Source organism: Azolla caroliniana, unplaced genomic scaffold (assembly GCF_043228905.1).
Source record: "Azolla caroliniana isolate FFs.n. ecotype wild unplaced genomic scaffold, voAzoCaro1.0.p SCAF_5, whole genome shotgun sequence".
Taxonomy (NCBI): Eukaryota; Viridiplantae; Streptophyta; class Polypodiopsida; order Salviniales; family Salviniaceae; genus Azolla; species Azolla caroliniana.
The window spans coordinates 6,284,101-6,311,434 of record NW_028230440.1 but is presented as its reverse complement, the minus strand read 5'-3'; the positions used below and the strand labels follow the sequence as shown (position 1 = coordinate 6,311,434).

The 27,334-nt window shown below is 36.4% G+C and overlaps 1 protein-coding gene across 2 annotated transcripts; it reads left to right on the top strand.

Annotated features, from left to right (window-relative positions):
- The first annotated feature begins 2,477 nt into the window (after positions 1-2,477).
- LOC147863940 (haloacid dehalogenase-like hydrolase family protein) lies at positions 2,478-26,622 on the top strand. Of its 2 annotated transcripts, none has more exons than XM_087319574.1 (27): positions 2,478-2,928; positions 6,083-6,183; positions 6,341-6,397; positions 6,494-6,588; positions 8,501-8,600; positions 8,728-8,786; positions 8,871-8,989; positions 10,468-10,555; positions 11,109-11,196; positions 11,429-11,501; positions 13,578-13,638; positions 13,752-13,824; positions 13,923-14,033; positions 14,324-14,419; positions 16,791-16,913; positions 17,006-17,203; positions 17,285-17,389; positions 18,825-18,889; positions 21,583-21,676; positions 22,560-22,717; positions 23,475-23,524; positions 23,607-23,728; positions 23,806-24,006; positions 24,260-24,296; positions 24,755-25,005; positions 25,660-25,806; positions 26,230-26,622. In XM_087319574.1, the coding sequence occupies exons 1-27, from the start codon at positions 2,532-2,534 to the stop codon at positions 26,374-26,376; spliced, it is 3,216 nt and encodes a 1,071-aa protein (XP_087175700.1). In that variant the 5' UTR covers positions 2,478-2,531; the 3' UTR covers positions 26,377-26,622. The 2 variants fall into 2 exon arrangements, with proteins under 2 accessions (XP_087175700.1, XP_087175699.1); XM_087319573.1 differs by having other exon boundaries at positions 11,429-11,507.
- The last annotated feature ends 712 nt before the right edge of the window (positions 26,623-27,334 follow it).

Sequence of the window (27,334 nt, the reverse complement as noted above, 5' to 3'; positions counted from 1 at the left end):
AATCGGTGTATGTTGGGTTGGGTTTCATTTATTGTGCTCCTTCGATGTAACTCCAATAGCCTTGGTCAACAAGGTATTGGTGCATCTTGTATTCCCAAGATGCAAAAGTTGTTTCTATCTAGGTTTTCATCAGGAAGAGAGTTGCCCATCTAATTATTCATGGTGGCCAAACTATGTTTTCTTCTTCTTCTTCTCTCGGATACGAACTATATAATTCTTCTTGAACGTCAGTGTAGGCACAATACACGCGGATGGGCTTAGATCAAGCTACCAAACCGCTCAAATACCATGTAACGAATCGAGTATGTGATTTTGTGCATCGTAAATGAATTAGAATGGTGTGTGTGTGAGAGAGAGAGAGAAGGGGGGGGGAGGGGGGGGGGGGGGAGGACACATAGTAGACAGAAAAACTGAAAATCTGTATTCACAAGAATGATCACAACCAACTACTTACAAAGTCTACACTCTCTTACTTCAACTACCCCTTGTGAAAGAGGTGGAACCTTCACTGCCTAATAGCTATGTCTCATAGGAGTTACATCTATGACACATTAGTTATTGTTACATAGTAGTGAAGTGTCCACACACTTGTATTTGTATACTTAAGGTGTGTTCACAGCATAACAGGAGTTGAGTTTGATTCTCAATAGAGAGGATCAAGGATATCCGTCATTAGTGAAGGAAAGTCATTGGAATGCCACAAGTATCCATGGCTTTCACCCATGTCCTTAAAACTTTCGTTACTAACTCATGGGAAGCATATTACAAACTTTAGTAATTTGGATGTTAATTAGCTGCCAACTATCAAGATTACCAAGGACACCCCAACAACACATCCAACAAGCCATACAAGCCACCATTGAGCCTTCCTTTCTCTTGTTCCAAAGATTTTAAAGAGGTCACATGAATGGGAAGATGATATGCCACCGCAAAGATGTGGGCTACCAATGAAAGAACTAATACTTGTAGTTTTCAAAACTCTTCCAATCTACTTCACAATTCATGACATAACCATATGATATGTCCCTTCTTGTATTAATAATGACACTCCAAATCTCTTCTTTGATGTGACATGGAGTGTTGGTTTAATCTATTTCTCCTAGGAGTTTTTCTTCCATGTCTTAAATTTACCTTGTTATCTTCCTTCACATCAAGACTTTTGAGGCAAATTGCCTAATTGTTTGATCTTTTCTCTCTCTATCGAATAGGATTACCATTACTTCATCTCCATGTTTGTTTCTAGATAAGTAACGTGATCTCCAGAGAAGGAAGCTCACAAAATAATGGATTGATCTTTCTGCATTAATTTTAATCTCGACACTAGGAAGTTGAGCGATGTACTCATCACATAACTACATGAAAGCGGGGTCGTGAGACATTTGTGAGTAGCAGTGAAAACATAAATCCAAATAGTTTCTAACTGTTAGCAAGGCTTTCTGAACTTCTTAGACTCAAGATAACATAACATACAATTTGAGGTAGTTGAGTACCATGGTCTAAACCTTTGATAAAAGAAAAAGAGAATGCAAAATCTATATAAATGGGACAGAGGTGGAGGGGGCAATATGCAACCGCATCTTACGATGCACACAAGGCGACCCTCTTGTTTTATTACCCAAATCGAGTGAGTGTGTGTAGGTGTGTTGTATGGTCGTGGGTAGCAATGGGCGCGGTTCGGTTTCAAGGCAAAGAAACCGAACTGAACCGAAACCGAACCGTTTATGAACTCTCAGTATTGAAACCATACCATTTAAGAAATAGTTGAAATCAAACCATTTATAACCAAACCGTTTAGGGAAAAGTTGAAACCAAACCGAACCATTTAATAAACAATTTAAACCTAACCACTTAAATTAAACTAATTAAACATCTAAATAAACAAAAATACATTAAATTAAATAAGCATTTAAGTTAAATTTATTAAATCAATAAAAAACCATTAATTAAACCATTAAATCAATAAACTATTAAGGTAAAACAAAAGTTAACCAAAAACCTATAAACCTTTTAAACCAAACCTATAAACCCGAGTTTTAGAACCGAACCTGAACCGTTTATCAAAAATCCAAACCAAACCAAACCATTATAATTTTTTTGGAACCAATAAACCGTTAAACCATGGTATAACGGTTCGGTTCGGTTTGAGCCGAAACCGTGCCCATTCCTAATCGTGGGACATTTCCACTTGTCCTTTTACGATCGGGGAGTGTGTTGTTAGTCATAGGGCATGTGTAGCCACTCATAGTAACTTACTCATAGATGGGACCTGAGTGTCCGACAGATACATACACATAAATACAGAAGAAGTAGCCAGAAGAGAAATAAAGAGAGACGCTAAATTTGTAATTGGCTACAACATGATAAAATGCAGTGCTAAGTAGGGAGGCTGCCACGTGGTTGCACACGTGGCCTTCCAACAGATCCAACGTGGATCCCTTGGATAACGCCTTGCCACGTGGGAAATATATACGCGATACAGTCACACTGCGCAGCGAAGAAGAGGAAGAGAAGGCGTTTTGAGCTAAGCTTCCATGGCTTCTTTCTCTGTGTTTTGCCCTAACCCTAACCCCAATTCACCTCTTCCCTCTTCGTCCATCCCACACCATAGCTCGCATTTCTCCCTCACGCCTTCTTCTTCTCTTCGCCGTGGGGGAAGCCCGTCCCTGCTACCATTTCGATCGTCTCCATCCCCTCGAGTTTCGAGCTTTCATTGCAAAGGAAGAACCATTGTAGCTTCTTCTGTTGCTGTTGGAGATGAATCATCAGAGGTTAAGGAGGTGGTACCCAATCGAGTTTCTGCTGTTCTTTTTGATATGGATGGTGTTCTTTGCGATAGCGAAGAAAGGTCTCGCCTTGCTGCAGTAGATCTCTTTGCTGAGTTTGGAGTGAAGGTTGTCGAAGAAGATTTTTTCCCCTTCATGGGAACTGGTATGTTCTGATGCTTTCTTTGAGCTTTGTTTTGAAATAATTATTATTTCTTCTTCTTTATTGGCTAAAGCATCCAAATAAAATGTGTAGAATTTTGGTTAAATCCAGTAGAAAAAGAATGGATAAATTTTTATTTATAAATTTTCGCTTGTTTAATCCATTGAAATGTGTGGATTTTTGTTAAGCATGTAGATATTTTTTGTAATTTATGAACTCTTGATGTCTCTCAACTCAAATCCATTGAAATGTGTGGCATTTTTCTGGGTATTATGTGAACTTTAAATAATGTATGGTCATTATATCGGTATTTTGGTCAATCAATTTAAATGTGTGGAACATTTTTGTGTGTTTTGTGACCAATTCATCACAATGCGTGGAAGTTTTGTTCTGTTAGTTCAAAATTGTAAAATGTGTGCAATGTTGTTGGGTCTTTTGAAACTAAAACGAAGACATGAATTAAGAGATAATTTAGATGGAAATTAAGTAGAGAATCCTTTATTATAGTGTAATACATAGTACAGGCTTCAATAATTGAGGTGTCTTTAAAAACCTTTCCCACCCCAAAAGAAAGGTGCTCAAGATTGGCATTTTTGTCATCAAAATAGCTGGTAATACATGGAGATGATGATTGTTAGTATGCTGAAATGCAAGAATGGTTCCAATCACATGGCATAGCTATAAGTGCGCTACTCACGTTCCAATATATCAGCAATCTAAACTGATATCATTAAATTGAACAAAGAGGGAACGGGAATCAGTCTTGTAAGGCATATCGTTAGGAATGTGCCCCATTAGATGGATTTATCATCAGACCTTTTTATATGGAGACAAATCTATCTCATGCACTTTGTAATGTGATAGGGTAGCTTATGATCTTTTCACATTAGTTAGAGATTGAGACTGGGAGATATGCATGCAAATCTATGGAATAATGAATCTGCCCATTGTGCCATCTGAATGTAGAGTCAGCGGAACACTATGTTTTGCGACTGTTATTGGTTTTTATGAAATAAAGGGAGATAACAATGCCTACTCAAGTAAGGGTTTGGCCCACCTCGCAAGGTAATGGAATTTGAAGACTGACAATATGTGGGTCTATTCTTGCTAGAAATCAAGAGACATAGAAAGAAAGAAAGAAAGAAAGAAAGAAAGAAAGATATATTAACGTCTTTTAAGAGGCCAAAATGGCCTATAAGACCAAATAAGAGATTACATCTTAAATGTTTTCTCGTCTTTGAGAACAAATCAAAATAAAGTAAATATTACACAGTAAATATAAAAGTAAATAAGATGAAAAGAAAAGAGACGAGAGAATCTGGTTTTTGGCACATGCGAGATTCTCAAGTTAGGTATAGAGAGAACTTACTGAGGGACAGCAATAAAACCACAAAAGTTCATCAATAAAGAACAATCACAACTTTCTTTAGCCCTGATACTCCTTTTCATGCTACAAGTCAATCAAGGGCTACACAAATTGGGACCTCAACGTTTGAAAGGGGTTACAATAGATAAGGAGACATCCTTATTTGTACCACATGGTCCGTCATCCAGTTATTGATAAATCAAGGTCATTATCACCCAACATGAAAGGTGCTCCTTTGCTTTGGAGACATCTGCAGATTAGATTGGCCAATGTAAGACAGTTCATCTAAGATCAAACTGTTAAATGCTTATCTAACGAGATTTTGTGGTTCCTCAGGAAAGGTTACTGATTTAGCCATACTTATTTTAGTTGCTGATCTCAAGCAGGAGACAAAATTGTAAGATGTAATCTCTCATTCTGTCTCATAGGCCATTTCAGCCTCTTAAAAGACATTATTATATCTTTCTTTTTCTTTCTCTGTGTTTGCTGATTAACAAATGAATGCTTCCAATTGCTCTAGCCATCCAGACCCAAAAACTGTAATATTCAAAGAACTTGAACTAACCTCACAACTTGGCACAATCTTACAACATGGACCATATGGCATGTCACTATTGTTATTGAGAAATATCAAGGCCATTATCACCCAAAACCAAAGGTGCTCCCTCACTTTGGAGACCTCTCCATCTTAGATTGGCGTATGTAGGAGATACTTTCAAGGTAGAAGTTTCAATTTATCTATGCTCAGAATGTCAAATGCTTAGCTAATGAGATTATGTGATGCCTTAGGCAGTTTCATATTTATTTTAGTTTGTTGTTCTGAAGGTGGAGACAACATTTTAAGATTCAATCTCTCAGTCAGTCTCATGGGACATTTCGGCCTCTCAAAAGAAATTAATATATCTTCCTTTTCTCTTTGATCTTATTTACTTTTATGTTTACTTAGTAACATTTATTTTATTTTGATTTGTCGTTCTCAAAGATGAGACAACACTTACGATGTAAACTCTTGTTTGGTCTTGTAGACCATTTTGGCCTCTTAAAAGACGTTAATATATCTTTCTTTCGTTCTGCATTGCATGATTAACATTTGGGTTTCTAAATTTGTTCTAGCCATCCAAATGCCAAAAAATTAAGGTTCAGGCTCACAACTTGACCAACCTCACTACTTGGCCGCATCTTACACACCCCCCTACTCTTGGTGCCAATCTCTTCCTCTTACATGCAGGGTACACTACATGTGGGACAGAGGCTGAACAACCCTCAACACAGTTCAGAGGCTTATATGTAGGCATTTGAATACTTAAACCGCCTGAATGAAGGGTGCCCAATAGTTATAACACTTTCTGAGCAACCCTCAGCTTGGTCCAGAGGCATAAGCACATCAATCATTGGTTGACTATGTCATGTTGCTCTGATACAGTGGTTGGGTAGACCATTGTAGGATCTTGCTGTTAAGTGTGCAAGTGAAGATGCAGTATGGAGATGGGTGACGGGTTGACCTTGAACTGAATTCTGATGAGGTTGAAGCTGTGATACAAGTATTCTTGAAAGGGAGGCTTACTGCACATCTGAAAATGTGACTAAAAATAACCCTTTGCCAAGAACCTGAACGGTATGTATTTGGCATTTTATGGCAAGGGTGGTTTGTAGCTAATTTGGAGTTCACATATAGGCTCGACTAGGCATGGGTTTGGTAAGGTATTTTGTAGGAGAAATAACCTAGGCATGTGTAGCATAATTGAGTAGGAAAGTTAATTGGTGTAGACTTATATCTTTATTCAATTTCAGGTGAAGCAAATTTTTTGGGAGGGGTTGCAAAACTTTATGCTGTAAAGGATTTTAATGTTACTCATGCCAAGTCTCGTTTTTTCCAAATATACTTGGAGAAGGTACACTTCAACTGATTGGTGGGATTGCCTTTGGCCATTGAGTCTCAACAATTTCGTTTTTTGTTTGGGTGCCATAATATGCAGATGTGGTTACAACTTTTCATGTTATACTTATAACAGCTTGATCCATTATTCTAACCTACATTTTGCATTACAGTATGCTAAGCCAAACTCAGGCCTTGGATTTCCTGGAGCAGGAGATTTAGTTGTGCAGGTATGTGCTGTTTAGTTAAACTCCACACTCTCATGAATAATGTACTTGTGTATGTTAAGAATTTATTAATGGCGTTTCTGTGCTTTGCTAGTTCAGTGCAGAAATGCAGGCTTAAAAGTGGCGCTTGCTTCAAGTGCTGATCGGCTAAAGATAGATGCTAACTTAGCAGCTGCTGGATTGTCTGTCTCCTTGTAAGTTTCTGAGAATATTATTTGCAGGATATAGGGCAGCTGTTTTTAAATGAAAATTTCTGTTTTGAATTGACTACATGTGCAATTTAGCACGATCAATTTAAGAAAAGGATATGCCCAAGACAAAGCAAACATATAGGATGAATCCAAACCGTGTTAAACAGGTGCAAACTGTATAAATATGGTTTGTATAAAAGCGGTCAATCTTCTTCATTGCATATGATTTGCGATCCCATGCAGTAGTCTCTTATGAATATATTATTCTGCAAAGGTCCCTCAAGTTGTACCTTTTTAGTCCTATTAATTACGTATGTCTCTTGAGGCCATACAGTAGTCTTGTACATGTATATATATTATTGTATAAATATTCCTCTTGGTCACTCCGGTAGGCCCTATTGAAGTCTTTGTTAGAATAATATAAATCCTGAAGAATGGCAATATCCTTTTCAATAAACTGTGTGGAGTGGGTATTTGAAAAATTCATAATCCCCTATGCAGTTTGTTTGCAAGTGCTTTGTTAATAAGAAAGTCTGATATCTGTGGCAGTTTTAATAAATTTAGCTATATTAATTTTGGTTTGTTGTCCTCAAGGAAAATATTACATGGTAAGATGTATTGTGCGGCGTCATAGGCCGTTGACGCCACTTAAAAGATGTTAATATGTCTTTCTATATTTCTTTTCTATATGTTCATTAGTGGAGGAAATTTAGTAAGATAAGTATGAAAAGTCAGAATGTAATGTACATCTCACAAAACAAATGAGAGTTTATAACCAGCAAGTGGTAACCAAAGACAGGTGGATAAAACCAAAAGGATTTAGTGAGGCAATGCAGGCAGATGTTTAAATCCCACCTTTAAGACGTTGGTGTGGTAACTATGTTACAGTATGTTTTTCAGTTGGTCACTACTAACTGCTTCGATCTAACTTTTAAGGCATATTATTTTTCTGAACCTTAGGCTTTCATTTGAGTAAACACTTTATATGCATCTATTTAATGGCCTATATAAGCAACTTTCCTTTTACTAGGTCCTTGTGGCATCAAAATGGATATCTTCTATGGATATGGTCTTACTGATGCAATATGCTATCTCTTGTTGCTTCAAACCTCCAGAATATGCTGTTTTTGTTTTATCATCATTCTTTTGAGTCTGTAATATCTACCATTTAATGGTTTGTTGCAGCAAAACAATATCTGTAGAGGATTCTCCATATCTTTTCTATGAAAAGAAATATCTACATTGTTGTCGGTGTTATGAAAGACTATCTAGATGTAATTGCGTTGAGCAGTTCAGTCTTTTTGACGGCTTTGGTAAGAGGTTCTCAAAAGGAATTAACATGCCTGGTGTCTGTGGACTACCCTATAGGTAGTAGCAGAAAACATGTCCAAGCTGATCCCTTTAGCTTTCAATCTGAAGATGGTTTCTAATATCCAGCAGACTGTCCACAATTAACTATATCCGCATGAAGCATGACTTAGGATGACACAAAGCACTGAGCTCTCTAAACCTAGTAACTGTGCAGTCAAGAGAACAATAATTGTTTATGATCACCACAGTGCTTTTGGACCATTGGTTTCATAATGCATTGCGATTATAAACAGTTGTTAGAGAAGTTAGGAACCTAACATATTTGATTATCCACATACATAATTTGATGCATGAGTCAGAACTGAATTGATGAAGAATGGAATATGACAATCCACTTACTGCCATTTTCTTATCTGATTGGAATGTGGCATTGCTGGCTCAAGAGTAGGCGTCTTCCTTTTCTAGGAGCTTACTGAAGTAGGTCACCTAAAATGAGAAGAATTCAGTGATGGTCAAGACCATTCACATGCGGCATGTTAATTATACATCTTCATGTGAACTCGTACTTCTGATTTTCAATTTTATTGTGCATGTATTCCTACAGATTTGATGCAATTGTATCAGCTGATGCATTCGAAAACTTGAAGCCTGCACCTGATATATTTCTAGCTGCTGCTAAAGCTCTTGGTGTTCTCACAAATGAGGTATGGTTTATTGGTACATTTTCTACAATTTTAGTTCCTTTATTGTTAGTGGAACTCTTATTGTAACTGAGGGCTTATGCAAACAATGTAAATACTAAAATTATGAAAGTGTTCATTTGTTTTGCAGTGTGTTGTTGTGGAGGATGCTCTAGCCGGACTCCAGGCTGCAAAGGCAGCTGGAATGAGGTGTGGTTTTGTATTCAGGGAAGAATGCTTCTCTAGTATGTACCGTAGAATTAAGTTTATAATGTTTGTTTTTGTTCTGTACAGATGCATTGCTGTTACTACTACTTTGAGTAGTGATAAGCTTTTGCAGGAAAATCCATCCCTCATTAAAAAGGACATAGGAGATATAAAGCTGGATGAAATCCTCAATCTTCCAGGACCTGGTGAATATTGATGCTTGCTGAACTAGCAAGAACTGTATTTTTCACAAATGCTCATTGGATCACATAGATTGAACTGCATTTGAAGTGCGTAAAATTCAAATACCCTGGTTCCTTAAGGATTTTGGAATCTCTGTGTCTTCTTTCAGATGGATTCTAAAAGAAGTCTATGATTCTATTATGTTAATGTAAAATCTATCATATCATTTTATCATGTTTCTAATGCAGTCTTGTACTAGTAGATCCTAATTCTATTTTAAACGTTATTGTTGCTTTTGTGCTATGAACAAGAATAAACTAATCAAACTGAAACTTCACACAAATTATTACTGGTGGCCGTAGGCCTGGACAAATCTTAATCATGCCTCAAGTTTTGCAATGACCGAGTTAACTGTGATGATATATGACTAATCAATAGAGATGATCTAGCTAACTGCTGGGCATGTGCATTTATACTTTATTATTGGAATAAACCAATGGTCAATTTGAACTACAAGGGAGAAACATTCTTGATGATCTTGGGCAGATCATCTTTTTTCTAATCCATAGTTTTCTGGTAATAAAAACCCGTTTTTTGAATCTTCATTGTTGCAGCTCATACTGCAGATATCCCAAAAGAACCCTGAAAAACGAAAAAGGTAATGAACCATTCAGGCAACTTAGTTCACATGGCCAAGCTCACTAAATAATCTACCTCAAACAGAACTGGCATTTCTACTTGTCATGTGCCCTGACAAAAGTTATCTTAGTAACCATAGAAACTTTCCATAATACTGAGTTAACTGCAGTAAGGTATAAGAAATGGGGCTTATTAACTGCAAGATAGTTATATTATCATGTTTATCGATGCTATGTCATGTGCATTCAGGCTATATTATGAAGATATATACGAAAGAAACCATCTGTGACAAGCATGGAGATATTGAACTCAGTACTCAGATTTATTGTTGTCTATCATTTATATCCAACTACTCAATCTTATATGCTCACAAAGTTCAATGAAGGGTGACTACTATAAAAAAACTGATTGTTAAGGAAATCACCTTTTTGGTCTTGATCTTTTTACACTGATGTAATGGTAGGCCATTTATCGAACTGATAAATTATCAGGAAATAATGCTAAACCGTTTGAACCTTTATATTCAATGATTTTAGCAGTGAGCCACAAATTGTCTTATGCGTTCTAAATTAGTAATTCTAGCTGATCACTTTTGTGAAATGGCAAGTCTCCTCTTTGCTCTCGAGCTAGGTAAGACTAGAGCAGGTATACAATGTCTTCAAGGTTTGAAAGACATACATTGTGATGGAGTGCATTAAGCAAAGTAATCTCCCTTTGGAATTAGTATGTAGCCTACAATGAGTTGCAATTCTTGTTTCAGGCCATTACTGAAATTTTTCTACAGGAGTCGTGAGTCCATGCATGGAAGGGAAGATTTGAGAATGTCTTGTTTCTTATTTTAGACATTCTTGCAATGATACAGTGAGAACACCATCAAGTAGGATTGAAGATTCTCAGGCTAAAGTTATCCAAGAAAGCAGCCTTGATGAGCAGCTACCTTTTCCTTCAGGGTGAGTCTTCTGTTTAAGTAACTGTGACCTTTGAAACTTTAGTTCAGAATAAATGACATAATATGATGAGTGTCATATCATTTTCTTGTCGATTCATTTACTTAATTTGAAGATAGACACTTGAATTTGTGTTGTAGAATTCCATTTGAGACATTACCAATGCTCTTACAAGACCTCAAGTTATGTAGGCATAGCTTGTCATAAGACGAGAACCAGAGAACCATACTAACAAAAGACTCTTGTACACATCTTTAATACTATTATATCCTTGGGCCTTGGCACACATCCATGTGCAACTTTGTGAAGGACCATTTGCAACTTCTAAATAAGATTTGATTGGCATTTGCACTAGGTTTCACTTCAGCTTGCTAAAGTAAGGATAAAAGGAAAAACATGTACCTAGTCAACAGAGAAAAAAAGAATATAATATTACTTGAGGCAAAAAAGGATATAAGTACTTTTGTAAAAGCTGTTGCAACTTTGTCCTGAAGAATGTGTTATATTTATTCTCGTAATTTCCAGATTCTACCTAATGTATATGTCCCAAATGTAGATATACTGTAACCCGTCGGAATGCACTGAAGTATGGAAGCCTAGCAGTTGCATTATCAACTTCTTATGTGGCAGTTACCCATTGGAAGGTATATCCCCCTACCTTGACTGATTTTACAAGGAAAGAAAATGTTTTATTACCGTGATCTTGAATCTCATAAGTTTCTTAATAATGCTAGCTGAATCTTGATACATGGAATACATTATCTGTCTTCAATATTGTAGTTTAAGGGTAGTTGATATGTACATATCCAAATCCGCACTACATATATTAAGTGTTCATTTGAGTGGACAGTCATTGGAAAATTGATACTCTTACAGGCTATGTCGTATGCATCCCCAAAAGCTCTTATGAATGCAGTCCTTGGTCTCTTCCAGCCATCTATAGCAAGTGGTACTGGTATATGGCTTGTGGTGTCATTTTATTTTGATGCATCTCATATTATGCTGAAATAAAACTCTTTTCATTAGCCTATTAATTATGAAAGACATAAACTTGTAGAAGTTGTTTGAATAACTGATTGCAGAATAAATAATATAAAAATAATTGTCGAATCATTTATAATTCGAGTAGTTTTGATTGATTAGAACTCCGATTATGGTGTTATACCTTGTGGAAAGATATTGAGTGGCTTCTGCACACATTATAGCGCATAGTTGAATTTCATCATTAACCCTGACTGGGTACATTCTTCAACTATCTAATGGAACTAAACTACAACACCAGAAATTCCAATTGGATCGCTGGGGAACCAAAGATCTCTGGAGGATTCAGGAATGCATGGGAAGAGTAATTGCTTTGGAGATTATTCGTAGGGTTGTGATGTGGATATAGGGTTAGATCACAACTATGAAAAACTTACTCCGATTGGAGCATTTGTGGGGAATCAAGGATCTTAGAAGGTATGGGGAATGTTATGGAAAGTGTTATTACTTTGGAGGATTATTTATAGGGTTATGTTGCATATATAGGGTTAGATCGCAGATACAAAAACCAACTTGCATGTATAGTTGCAAGGTAATATCCTAACCAGCTTACAACGAAACCTTGAATAAAGACAGGATAACACATCTTATGTAATCTTAGTTTGTGGCACATCGGACTTGCACTAGGCATCGGGGTCATCCTGGATAATCTACAAATTCCAACTAAAAATATGTTGTAGAACAACCTGCGTAGACCTCCACTTTATGGGGAATTAGGTATAGCAAAATATGCTCTAACTCAGACGTCTAAATTGATAAGAATCTGATCCATCAATGATGTGAATACCTGTTTTTCGGATAACTGTGGCTTCACAATTTTGCTGAAAATAAAAGTGGATTACCATATTGCAAACATCCCGAAGTACTAGATTGCATCAGGTGGATGCAAGGTTCTCCCATGGATTCGTATTTGGGTTGTTGGTTCTTTGGGGATGCAGTAAGCAGTGGATCTGCAAGTTACTGATCAGCAGTCTTACAATGGTGACTGGATTTGTGAGGGTAGACCACTTTGTCATTTGGTGCGGGATTTAGGACTGGATGTTATCATCTGATGTGCGTCAATGTTCTTGTAAAGTACAAATGCGATATGCTGCTTAAAGTTTTTAGGTGACTGTAAATTCTCTTTCTTTGCTGACATTGTGTGGATTGAGTGACATGATTCGCTGATGGGGTACCATGCCCATGCAACTATGGCATTGTTTACATACTGGGTTTACATTTTTTTCTGTCATTTTGGTCTTACATTTGGTCTCTCAATGTCAGTCACCAAATGATTTATTTTGAGTAGAAGCCTACACTTATCACTTTCCTTTCATGCTTACAATTGCTTGTCTCCTTGCTTCCATGGTTGCACACTGGCATGTGATGAGTTGTTTACTATCCCATGCTGGGCTGCAGAGGGGCTACCTGTCTTCAGGAGCAGTCCTTTGGTTGCAGTCCAAGCCAGGCATTCATTTGCTCAGATCTATCTTTATGCTGACATTTTCTTGGTATTCCACAGGCATGGTAGACAACATGATTTCATCACTGTGGTTTAGTTTATGTGGTGTCTCTTAACGTTGTAACTGAGTTTCCTGGCAATGGCTGATACATACACTGTGCATTGTACTTCCCTCAGAAGAGCAACGCTAGTATTGTGGACATGCACTATCCTAATGAGTAAAAGAAAGAAAGGTACATTAATGTCTCTAAAAGACAATATTGGCCTGTGGAACCTGTCAAAGATCATAACTTTTTATGCTAACTAGTCAATGTGAGTGACAATCACAAAAATGAAGATACCTAAGCAAGAGATGTTCTCTTAAAGAACAATAGTATTCTACTGAAGAGGGTGATGGGGCTTGTAGGCACTCTTGTAATTCAATAGTGACTTTGGTTTTTGGAAAGTTAATTCTGATTTTCAAAATGTTCCAATTAAGAAAATCTACTTTTGTCAAGAGTTGGTATGCATTTATTGGAAAGAGTAATAAAATTTTATTGTCAGGTGCTGATGGCGCTGATCGTGTTGCAACATTTGTGAAGTACATAACTGATTTAGAGTCCCGGTAATTAATAGAATTGATAAATTTCTTGGTGAATTCAATTTCTTTTTCTGTTTTCTGGAGCATTTTATCCTGTGGATTGCAACATATCATAACTGGTCATATTATTTCTGTAGTGGTGGACAAAAGGTGCCCGAATTTCAGCCACAATTAGAATGGCTTAATACAACTCCCCTCAAAATTCAGAAGGTATTTTGTATTGGCAAGATAACTTTAGTTTCTAATAGTGGATTAGTGTTTCATTATTTGGCAGATATATTATCTGTGTGGATGTTCACTTCATTCAGGATTTGGTAGGAAAAGTGGTCGTATTAGACTTTTGGACATATTGCTGTATCAATTGCATGCATATATTACCGGATTTAGAATACCTGGAAAAGAAGTACAGGGATGAACCGGTAAGTCTTCTGGCAGGTGAAAATTTAAGGTTGACTGCCGTTGGTCTGCGTAGAACTATTACTTAATTAAATAGGTTTTAAGGGTTTTGAGACCAAACTTAAAGTTTAATACATTAACAAAGAGAATTTGCCACAAATTCCAAAATTCCAAAATGATTGAAAATAGGTTCAATACATTCATAACAAGGCACATGAGTCTATATCAAAATCGCCAATTTTTTTCTATATACTAGTAAATTAATGCTGTGAATTTAGTCGAAATTAACTAATATCTTTGAAATCTAATGCAGCTTTCTATTATTGGAGTGCACTCTGCAAAATTTGACAATGAGAAGGATTTGAGTGCCATTCGTAGTGCAGTCTTGAGATACAATGTGAAACATCCGGTATGCTTATATTTGTCTGTTTCTATTTTGTTCTTCCACTAGCCTATGTATAGTTATCTTATAAAGGAGACGATGTGACCCTTCCTTCTCTTTTAACAAAAGCATTGTCAAAATGAATCAGGTGTCTTGTTATGTGGAAGTGCATTTGAGTGATGACTGTATAGGAAAGGTCGTTTAGCCAAAAATGAAAGAAAGTCTCTCGAGAATGACATGTATTATCTTATCAAAATATACAACTTAGCTCCATCATGTTCCATGAAATTTCTTAATCGTTTTCAGTCAAAGTTTCTTTTGACTTCACTGTAGATGTCTTCAATACGGCCGACAAGAACAGCTCCATGGGATCTCTTCAATACGGCCGACAATATATCCTTCTTGACATCGAGAGTTAGAGCTTTAGAATAACTTCTGGGCACCTTCATATCCTTAGGAGAAATCACAGCCACGGACACTACTTGTGTTAGTTATCTACTATAATAACCCAAATGACTGTTTTAAAGCAGAACTGTTAGTAGAAGATAGAATGTCAGTTTTCTGAAATACCTGAAGGCAGAGATATAGAAACTAGAAACAATTATAGGGTTTAACACATAGGAGGGATTAAAGAAGTAGAAGCAATTCTGCAAAACAAAAGCCTACCACTTAAAAAATATACAAGGTAGGAGTGTACACACACAAACAAGAGATTACATTTTTAAGTGTTGTCTCGTCTTTGAGAACAACAAATCAAAATAAAATAAATATCACTCAGTAAATATTCCTATTTTGGTGCATTAATGGATGTTTAATAATGATATCAACCAGCATTAATAGGTATTACTTGCCATTAAGAGAATGATATATATGCAGTATATTAAGTGCAATGAATGTTTAAATGCTGCTCTGGTCTTCTTACCAAATTGTTTTCTAGTGTCTTGCAATCCAAGAGTTTCGGTATTTGGCACCTGCCTTTTGACTCTACCAGGGTTTAAACACTTCATCCGTTAGGCATGGAAACAATTGCTAAAGTCATTGGGCTATTCCAATGGAAAAAGTATTAAATACTCGTATGATAATTTGTAATGCATTCCTTTATTGGTGTTGAATATGACATTGAATGTGAATAGTTATTCTTTATCTTCAAGAAAAATATAGATTTTAGAACGCCTGATTATTAGTATATGACTTTAATAGTGAATAGAGATGTGATTAATTCTGTCATGGGAAACTTCACATCTCGTTTGATTGTTATCATGAAACTTAAACATCTGCTTTAATAATTGCAGAAATGAAAAAATATATTCTATGTATATTGTTCATGAACTACTGTTCTATATTAATGACAGTAGAGTTTGCGATAAACTTTTAGACATTGAAAGTCAAAAGGCTATTTACATGAAAATAATTTCCCATATGAGTATTTCTACCGTGTTCCATGTTTGATGTTGATGGCAGCACCAAGGATAATAGTTATTCCTTGCCCCGTAGAAGAAATAAAGCTTGTGCCATGGAAAATGTTTACGGCAATGTTTTATTTGTTACCTTTTATGGATAATTGTTTTTGATGTTTGACAATCCTGATAGTTTGAAATACGTAAGATGAAAAACCACTGGGTATTAGAAAACTACCCTGCAAGAACTCCAAAATGTCAAATGATGCGTGATACAAAAACATCAGAAATGTATTAAACTGCCATAGTTGTATCTCATCACAAATATGTAGGGAGTTCATAATAAATTAAAAGATAAAATTGTGTTGTGTGCTTCATTGAATTCTAGATCAAAAGGGTATACTAGTGTGACTTATGACTCCTATAATGGGAATTAATGGCTTTTGATTTTTGAGATGTTGAGGCTGTGGACAACATCCTCTAGGTTGTCACAGTTTTATGGGACAGAGTACTGCACCTCTTTCCAAGCAAGTCCTTGGGGAATGCTTTATTGTGTTTTAGGTCTGGGGAGGAAAGGTAACCTTTCTAGAACTGAAGCCTCTAGACCTGAATCCATTCTGAATTCTGTTAGAAACTATCAGAATATCCTGTTTCTTTATCTTGTGGAAGCAAATTTGAGTTTGTTTGTGGCATCATAGGAGAAATCCATTGTCCTATGATCAGAATTGTACCATGATACCCGACTAGCTAAGGACATGCTTTTTAATTAACGTTCACAATTTACCAGGATGGAGGACCTGGAAATGCAAAATGGTTATCATGTATGTTTGCAAGAATGGTTAACTGATATCAAAGTTGTCATTGCAAGTACTTGGCATGTGACATACGGAACATCTGCATTGCATGATGTTGCTACAGGGTCTTGCATCTGTTTGCAGGATAAACGTTTTTATGATATAGCCATTATTCCCCATTTAGAAGTCTAACTTAGACTATAACAGGTTGTGAATGATAGTGACATGGTGATGTGGCGACAGCTTGGTATCAATTCATGGCCCACTTTGGTGGTGGTCAGTCCTGGTGGCAAGATTTTGGCAACTCTTTCGGGGGAGGGTCATCGTAAGGTTGGTTACAATCGTATTTGTGTTATATAGATAAATTAATGAATGAGCATAAGATCATTAATAAGGACAAGGGTTTTCTTCGTTAATTTCAGGACCTGGATGATTTTGTGAATGCAGCTTTTCAATATTATGGAGACAAGAAACTTTTAGATTACCACCCCATTCCTGAGTTATTGGAAAAAGACAAAGATACACGGCTGCTTTCATCACCTCTAAAGTTTCCTGGGAAACTTTGCACAGACCTTGCCAATAATCGTCTTTTCATTTCAGATAGCAACCATCATAGAATTGTATGTTCAGGATCAAACAGATAATGCTGCCATTATTCTTTGTTTAATTTCATGCTCAGTTCATGTTTTCTGAATTTCCAGGTAGTCACTGACCTTGATGGGAAATTTATCCAGCAAATTGGGGGCAATGGTGGTGAAGGTTTGCAAGATGGAACATTTGAAGAAGCTTGTTTTAATAGACCTCAAGTAAGGGAACTCGATTTTCACTTGAATTGGTAATTGCTGTTGTAAGAGTATGGCTACAGGATCCGAAAAAATTATGTTATAGTTGGAATGAATAAACCTAAAAGAATACAAAAGACATTTTAGATGTGAAAAGAGACATTTTAGATCTTTTAGAGAAGTATAATTGGATGAAGAAGCCCATTCTTGGGGCTTGTAGCTTTACTTCATCCATCATACAGAGATCCGCCTTGGCACATGAACTGAGTTTTTGAAAGACCTTGATGCATTCCTTTGAGGAGTCTCCTTGAGAATTTTATAAAGAACGGAATAATTACAATAACAAAGGAGGTTAAGCAGCCTCTTCATCATCGTTCACTTGGAGGAGGTAGTTTATTGCAAACTCCCTCTGTTAGAATAGTTTGGATGACTATCATTATCTTCGAAGACTGGGATTTTCACCTCGAGCTCAAATTTGCCCATCAGGAGCATGTGAGAGAAACTGGAGCACATTACTCTTATTAAAAAAAACAATAGATTGAGCACGAAGCAGTTGGAGCAAATAGTATATTGTTGTCAAACATGTGCTTAATGAAAGCATTGATGAGGTAAGACATGCTAATATAGACGAGTTCAAGTTAAATTAAAAAACTTTTAGGAATGTAAAGAAGCCAATAGATAATTATGAAGATGAATTGTACTCTAAGTTCTAAGGGAGATTGAGGACATCGATTGAAGGGTATGTCAGAGCACTTTGGGTAGGATACACCATTCATATGATACAAGTATAGATTGCTCACCATGCATGCTCATCAAGGATTTCATTTGGTGGACAAGTAAAGATTAGCCAGTCCAACCTAGTCTATAGATAATTATGAAGATGGATTGTATTCCAAGTTCTAAGGGAGATTGAGGACATCGATTGAAGGGTATGTCACAGCACTTTGGGTAGGTTATACCATTCATAAGATACAAGTATAGATTGCGCACCATTCATGTTCATCAAGGATTTCATCTGGGTGATTTTGTATTTACTACTGACGCTGAAGAGATCATGATAATGACGATGTAAATTATGTCTGGTCATTCATTTCATAATGAATATAACTATAAACACCTATAATGGAAGTTAGAAGCATTCTAGGACTTCAGGATATTCTAGTAGGATTTGTTGTTACTCTACTCTATTGAATCTTAATGTTTGAATATATATATACTTAAATTTAGTGATTGGAGTTGTTTCCACCTTATTTTTTGAATCATCATGATATTAGTCTTAAAATACCACAAAGACACTTTATTGTTGCACATGTACACATGCTGCATTACTACTTATTAACAACTTGTGCAGAATTACTAATCTCTTATATTTATTGTGGTTTGCCCTCCAAGATGAGATAACTTCTTCAGCTGTGGTTGCTCTTTTGTTCTTATAGCACATTACTTTCTTTCTTTGCAGGGCTTAGCATATAATCCACTGAAGAATGTTCTATATGTGGCAGATACGGAGAACCATGCACTAAGGTTTGCTTAATACCACTAATTATTTTCTCCTTTTCTCTTATATGGATATACATCTCTCTCATATTATTAACTTGGAAGACAAGATAACATGGATCAACCCTAAAATATCACTTGGTAGGAAGATGGCCCACTATAAGATACTTTTTACACACGTCAGATGATGGAATCATCTTATATGGACATACATCTATCCTACGCGCTGCACAGTGTGATAGGGGAGTTGCAAGCTTCATCACACCAGTTAGAGATTGAGGTAGACAGATATGCATGAATACGTCTAGAAGAAAGAATCTGCCAATTGTGTCAACAGGGAGTGGAAGCTGAAAACACTATGTTTGTCACTATAGTGTTTAAGCAAGGCTTTGACCCACTATGCAAAGTGATGGAATACAAAGACCAACGATGCTTGGGACTTTTCTTGCGAGAACTCAAAAGACACGGAAAAGTTGTTGGACAACAATACAACCACACAAGCTCATCAACAAAGAACAATCACGACTTTCGTTAGCCCCATCACTCCTACTCATGCTATATGTCAATCAAGGGCTACACAAATGGGCTCCCGACCAGGACCTAACAAAGGGGTTATAATAGATTGGGCAATAACAATTTGTCATGCAAGTAGGCCCCAGCCCCATGGACAACAATCTCACCAAACTTGTCATCGACAGATAAGGCCATTATCTCCTGCCACAATAGGTGCTTCCCTCGCTTCAGAGAACTCTCCATTCTGGATTGACCTATGCTAGAGATCTTTCTCATAACCTCCATAATGTGATAGAAAGAAAGAAAGATATATTAACGTCTTTTAAGAGGCCAAAATGGCCTATAAGACCAAACAAGAGATCAAGATAAGCATGCAAAGATTGAGACAGGCAGATACACATGCAAAGCTATGGAGGAACGAATCTGCCAATTGTGCCAATGGGATGTCAATTTACACTGCTGTCTCTTTGCATAAGTAAAGATGGATTAGAGTATTTACTCAGAGAGATCCTTTGAAAACACACAGAACATCAGCCTAGTGAGGGCTCATGGAATAGGTAGAACTTCGACCTGGAATGGACTCTTGGAAGTGGATGGAGCATCAGCTCAATGTGGGTTGTGGAAGCAGATGGAACGTTGATCCTAATGGGGCTCGCAGATCCAGTTAAATTTAGGCTCCAGAAGTAGATAAAAATGTCAGGGATGAGAGGTTGTGTGGGTAGATATATGAGAGCAGATTTGAAGGTGAGAATGTGGATGATTGAAATGAGCTTGAGAGAGGATAATATTGAGGATAACGTGTGGGGGATCTGAGGATGAGTATGAGTGAATGAACCTAGTTGGAATTGCAAATCCAGATGGTTTTGTCCCTTGGCCAAATTTGATGCCAAATCTTCCCATATCCGTCAGGTAGTTAAGAGTATGCATCCCAGCTTACAAATGACTTTTTTCCAGATCTCCTGTGAATTTCGCAAGCAGACCCAACCACATAGGTATTCTAGTCTTGTGTTGCACGGTGACTCACAATCAGGGTTTGCTATTTGTCTGCTCTATCCCAACTTCTGCTCCCCGTTGAACTCCAGTTGGTTCTTGCATCATCTATGCAAGTAGCAGTGAGATATATTAATTTCTGATAAGAGGTTAAATTTGACCTATGAGACTGCACGAGAGATTACATCGTATGTCTATGTAAAGCCACACCGAACTATGAGAATAAAGCATTTTCACATAATTGTATGCCATCAAATATATTGGTATTCACAAATGAAAATTTGGTTCCAATGGATATGGATGCCGTCCTACCATTTATGTATAGCCTTGCTTATCCATTTTTTAATTTGACCAAGTTAAAGAGAAATAACGTGTTAAGGATAGATATGATTATTTTAGAAACTGAACTTGGGTTCATCCCAAAAGTTCAACTAGGCACAAATATTGTCTATTATTAGTCGTTTTCTAATATACTCAGGACAAGTATATGGAGATATGTGCCACATACTCTTCCCATAGTGATAGAGCAAAGCTGGACAACTTCTCATCAACGGAGAATAGAGATTTGATGATATGCTCAGCTTCAGATGACTGCATCTGCAAACTTTACAATCAGGAGTTAATCTGAGGAAGATTATGTATGTTATTGCACAGTCTATTATTGTCACTGTAGAAAAGGATTTCGACCTCTCTGAGAGTAATTACAGTGATCCAGGATGTGTGCCGCTTTTCTTTGTAGGGACACTCACTTCTCATTATGTATATGAAAACATTCCAGCCAAATTGGAGCTACAATGCTAAGAAAGAATGAGAATTACAGGCACTTTGTCATAGAAGTCATATATGCCAGATGGAACCAACCCAATGTGCATCTGTTCATAACATCAAAGCTATCATCATATGCCATTGGAATTCCGTCCTTGTCCTCCCAGCCTTCTCATATTGGAGAAACCCATGATGGATATTTTCAGAGGCCAGCAATTTCAACTCCAATAATCCAGAACCAAACCTGATGGTCGGTTATTTAAACATACAATAATCCATGCTTAAGAATGGGAAAGTAAGAGTAGAATGGCATTGTTCTTTACTTCCATTTAAGACCTAATAAATTGTTGCAATATCTATCAAGTCTTACATGCCATTATGATATTTCAGAGTTAATATATATTTCTTTCTTTCTACTTGATGGTTGCTAACATAAATGTTTTGGTATACAGGGAGATCAACTTTGTGAATGAAACTGTCCGTACACTTGCTGGGAATGGACTTAAAGGGTCGGATTACAAAGGTGGTAAAAAGGGAACATCACAGGTTGGTCTATCTCCTGGAGTAAGAAGATTTTTTCGTTTGGGTTAAAATGGTGGAACTCAAATCATAGGAATGCTCTTATATTGTGCGTTTGTTTTGTTATATAGTTCACTTGCAGAAATCTTAGGGTATGTGGATAGTAAGTGAGCCTAGAGAATAAACCAAAGTCATTTTTAAAATAATCAATAAGAGAGTACATATATCTATATGGTGTGACATTGGCTGAAAATGGTCACCAGGAAATGAAGGTGTGACATTGTTTCAGACAATGTCTCATCGTAGAGATATATTTACTGTCTTATTGATTGTTTTTAAAATGACTTTGGTTTATTCTCTAGGCTTATTGTCCTTTCTGATCTATACTCAGAGTAGTTGGAGTCACTCACAGAAATGTAAAATAAAATAAAATGTTACCCCAGTAAACCTCGATGCTTTTTTACGATTATCTTGCAGAACTTGTTGTCATTTTATTTATTCATGCCTCGTTAAAGATTTAATTCTTTACAAGTTGAATTATAGTCTCTTCTCACGTTATGAATTTGGAGGGGGTGTTTAGATGGCAGATGGAAATCTCATAGCTATCATTGTCAGGCTAGATGATAAAGCAAAATTGTATTACTGTTCGTATTACTGAAGTTAGATGGCATTCATATTCTTTGCATCTGTACATAATAAAAAAATCTGTCTGTCCAAGTGGTATACTGGAAAAGAGACACCTGTTTAGTTGAGGGATCCACAGCAGGCCAATGGCATTCTCTAGCAACCCATGACACATGGCCATATTTTCTGTAGTTTATTGTATATGTTTCTTATAATAACACAGATCACTTTCCCACAGTTGTTTTCTTTTATATATGCAATATAAATTTTGATTTTTTTTGTGAAGGTTCTCAATTCGCCATGGGACGTTTGCTATGATTCTCTGTCAGGAATTGTGTATATAGCTATGGCAGGTCAGCATCAAATTTGGCAGCACACAGTTTCAGATAGTAGTACCAAAGTGCTTAGTGGTGATGGATATGAACGCAATTTAAATGGTAAAAGGTATAATAAAATTGCTTTATCTCTGTGTAGTCCAATTCTATGATAGGTGACCTATAATGAAACAATAATAATGGTGGCAAATCTAGAGAACACATGGAGTGGCTTGCATGTTTTGACCGTTTTGAGAATGCTTCATTTTGGACCCGAGGTGTGAATAGAGTTGCACTTGTGCAAGATACACAGGACACTAGTATACGATGCAAATCCACACGTGTATAATAGATGGAACATTGAAGAATATCAACGTGTGTGTAGCAGAACTATGTATCATCATTATGTGTGGCAAGACTACATTTGTCACGTGAATTACACACTTTGACACTTTTCAGCTGTATGTAAGGGACAAATGTGAATGCAAGAATTTGGAGGTCCTTACGCATTGTGTTGTATTATCTTTGGAAACAATTTCTACCTGGTTGCACACAATTATTAATCAGCTTCAAGGTGAAAAACTATCAAGGTGCAAGCACCTCAGCCACCTTGACTCTTTGGCATTTTACATATGTATTCTTGTATTTCCATCTGAATTAGGCTACATGGCAATTCTGTTGGGCTTCATGTATTGTATAAGACTTTTTAAAATAAAGATAAAAAACAAGGGTGACGACGGTAACACAAGGGGCCAGTTGGTACATAAGGCAGATACTTATGACGGATGTACCAAGTACCTTATGCATTATTATTTGTTTTGCAATGGTTCATGCAGAGAAATATTACTGCTGTGAGAGCAAGTGAATCATATGATTTTTTGTTTCAGGGGCAAAGAGACATCGTATGCTCAACCTTCTGGCCTGTCTCTTTCACCAGGTAGGATTACTAGTTAATGCCAAAAATATTGATGATACTTTTGAATCATTCTTACCATATAAGAATCCTGCTTGTCCATCAGATTCCAAGGAGCTCTATGTTGCAGACAGTGAAAGTAGCTCTATAAGAGCAGTTAATTTATTGACAGGAGGGTCACGGTTGCTTGCTGGGGGAGATCCACTATTTGCTGACAATCTTTTTCAGGTTTTTCATGCCACAAAGTTTTGATGCATATTTAAACTTATGATACTCGTTGCTATAAAGCACTGTTTGGTTTATAGTTTGGGGACAAGGATGGTATAGGAACAAGCGCGCAATTTCAGCATCCATTGGGTGTACTTTATGGTGCAGATGGGATTGTATATATAACTGATTCATACAACCATAAAATTAAAGTAATGGATCCAAACACCTTAGTTGTGAAAACAATAGCAGGCACTGGAAAGGCTGGATTCAAGGATGGAGCTAGTATTTCTTGTCAGGTAGATTATTATTTTTCTCACTAAAGTGGTTTCTGATCATCGAATCATTTGCTCATAAAGATATATTTTTCTGTTTATACTAAATATAGATAAGCATAATATTTACAGAAGGAATATAGCATAAATTTCATCCTTTTTTATGTCTTTGTAGCTTCTTTCCTTAACATTTTTCTAGCATCTTCGTAATGGAATATCCTTATTAATATAGTGCAGTATCTACTCTCCTCATTTTGATGTTGGTTTGTATTGACAGCTTTCTGAACCAGCTGGACTCACGATGGGTCTGAATGGTAATGATTCTCTCTTTGAATGATTATTGCAAAATTCCTTCTCGTTGGATGCCCCAAATGTAATTTTTCACAAGGGAAGCACTAAAATATTGTGCAAATTTAATTCACCACATTTCGTGTCACCTTCTAAAAGATGCGACAATTATTAAATCATAGGTTTTAACTTCTGAATTTGGGTTCCAGGAACTCAATAATATTGTAGTTTTTAGGTTACAAATGAATGTCTAAGATTTATGGATTACATACAGCAAAAAACTTTAGATAACTATTAATTATTAGGTTCTTGGTATGCTAACTATTAAATTATTACATGACCTCTGATCTATATTTCCATAGAGCTCTTAAATTCAGGAAAATAAACTATCCCTTGTTGCTGGATCTGAATTTTGAAATTCTCAATTCTCCTTTTCCTTGAGTACAGTGTCATTATGATGGGTGGATTTTGTTTTCTTTCTCAGGCAGATTGTACATTGCAGACACAAATAATAGTGTTATTCGAGTCCTAGATACAAGAAAGGATAGTGTTGCAACATTATCAACACTTGAATTGAAAGGTGTGGAACCACCCCAAGTAAAACCAGGAAAACCCAGACGCCTTCGTCGCCGATCATCCAGTGATGCAGAAATGATAAAGGTGGAGGCAATTAAAGCTACTACTGGAACTTTTAAGATAGAATTATCAGTCCCATCCGGATATCATTTTTCGAAGGTAAATAAATTCGTCCAGTAAATGAATTAGTCTTTTCTTCTTATCATTCTTGAATTTTTATGTCTGATGTGATGAACATCCACAATACATCCAAATTGGGAGTTCAAATGTAGGAACGCATGAATGCAATGAGGCAATCGAGGCCTAAAGAAATCCTAAAGAAATCAACTGAGCATATGTATCTGCATGTAGTGAATGAAAACGTTTTATGGCAATGACCTAAACCCCATTCTCACTTGGCATTCTAAAATTTGGTGATACATGAGACATGATATTGTGCCAAACATTTTTAGTTTGTAAATGAATTCAATTTAAGGAATTATCCACAATTCTGTGAAAGCTTGGAAATGCAAAAAGATCAATAGAACAATCAATGGCAACATAATCAAAACTCGTCCAGCATTTAAATATTTTTCTGCCTGACACTTTTTGCCTAGTCAACAGTTCTCAAGAATGAAATGTAACTGGATATTGTTTCTTCAATAATCCTGCATAGGAAATTGCCATCATGAATTTTGGCAGGTTGTACCTCATTTGGCCGTCACTGGGTTTCAACTTATTCCACAGTACCCCAATAGGGTTTTCATTATATGTGAGAATTTGTTTTCATTCTCCGTTGCTGCCCAAAATAAGACAATTCTTTTCTTTATCTAGGAGGTTGCAAGTAAATTTGAGGTGGAGGTAGAGCCTGAGAAACAGGTGATACTCGAGCCTTCATCAGGCATTATCAATGAAGGACAAGCGACAATTAATTTCACCAGGTCTTCAGAGGCATTGGCTGTTGTTCAGATCAGCTGCAAGGTCTCTCTCTCTCTCTCACCCCCCCCCTCCAAATTAAACTCCCTTTTATGTATGTGCAGTTTTGGTCTCATTCTTCAGAGGCCACATTTGCCTTGAAGTGTCATTGATACAACTTCCCTTATCCCATTCTCTCACATGCACTTTCTCTATTCCTCCTCTCCATCACGCAGACACATTCGAAGCTACATACAAGAAGTCATCATGGTTTCTCTACTGTGTAATATTTATTTTATTTTGATTTGTTCTCAAAGACGAGACAACACTTAAGATATAATCTCTTATTTGGTCTTATAGGCCATTTTGGCCTCTTAAAAGACGTTAATATATCTTTCTTTCTTTCTTTCTTTCTTTCTTTCTACCATAGCACATGCATGTCGCATTAGTTGTTGCTCCGTCTAACGACAAAAGTTGTATTTGCGACAGGTGTATTACTGTGAAGATAATGAGGTTTGTTTATACAAAGCTTTGACCTTCCAAATTCCCTTTGAGAATACTACATCACCATTGTCGTCGTCTTCATTGGTGCAATTACCGTACGTAGTGAAGCCACCCCAATTGAAGAGTATATAACAAATCACTCTCTTTTGGCTGTTTGATTGTCTATTAACATTATAACATTATATCATTATATCATTCTTTCAATATTTTACGTCACTCTTCAAGGCACTTTAACATGAGTCTCACTCAATGTAACATAAAACCTTCTCTCTATAACACCTTGTGATGCTCTTAATTGTATTTACCAATGTATTGATGAATATGCATCAGTGAGGTGTTAAATTGCAGGATTGATCTAAATAACTTTTTTCTTCAAAATGGTGAATTGTATTGAAAAGTGTATCTCATTTTCATTTTTAAAGGACAACACTTGCTCATTCTCTTGTAGGGGCTGAGGAGGTATGTCATGAACACATTAGAATAAGTCTGTACAAATAAATCCCCATAGAGGAAGATGGTGACAAGGTTTGTACAAATAAATCCCAATACAAGTTTGGGACAAGATGTTATGCATAGTAATCAAACATTGAATAAGGGTTATGAATCCTATTAGAACAATTTTCTCTTAAGAAATCCTAAATTTCTGTGAAGGTTATAAAGTTTCATACGCATTCTACTTGACTGTTGCAAGATAAAACACAAAATTCATTGATATAGTCATTGACAAAATAGAGAGCTTGATTTGTGTTAGAAATTGCTAGCTCAAAAAGTGATTACAATGTAGTGAATGATATCAGTTCTAGCTCGCATAGAAAACATTGCTTCATTCATATTGCTAATGCAAAACATTAGAAAAGTGAAATTATGTAAGCTAGGTAGTTTCACATTCGCCAATATATTGCATTTGTAGTCCAATGGTTGGGATAATTTGATTCCAAGCAATAGAACCAATTCAACTCTCTATAGACAGACTTTATCATATTCAACATATCTTTCTTCTTATGTTCAGCTTCGTGCAAGCAAGTTGATTTTGTAGGCTAGTTTCATTTTGTATCATGTAATTAACATTTATGAACCAACGCATGTTTAA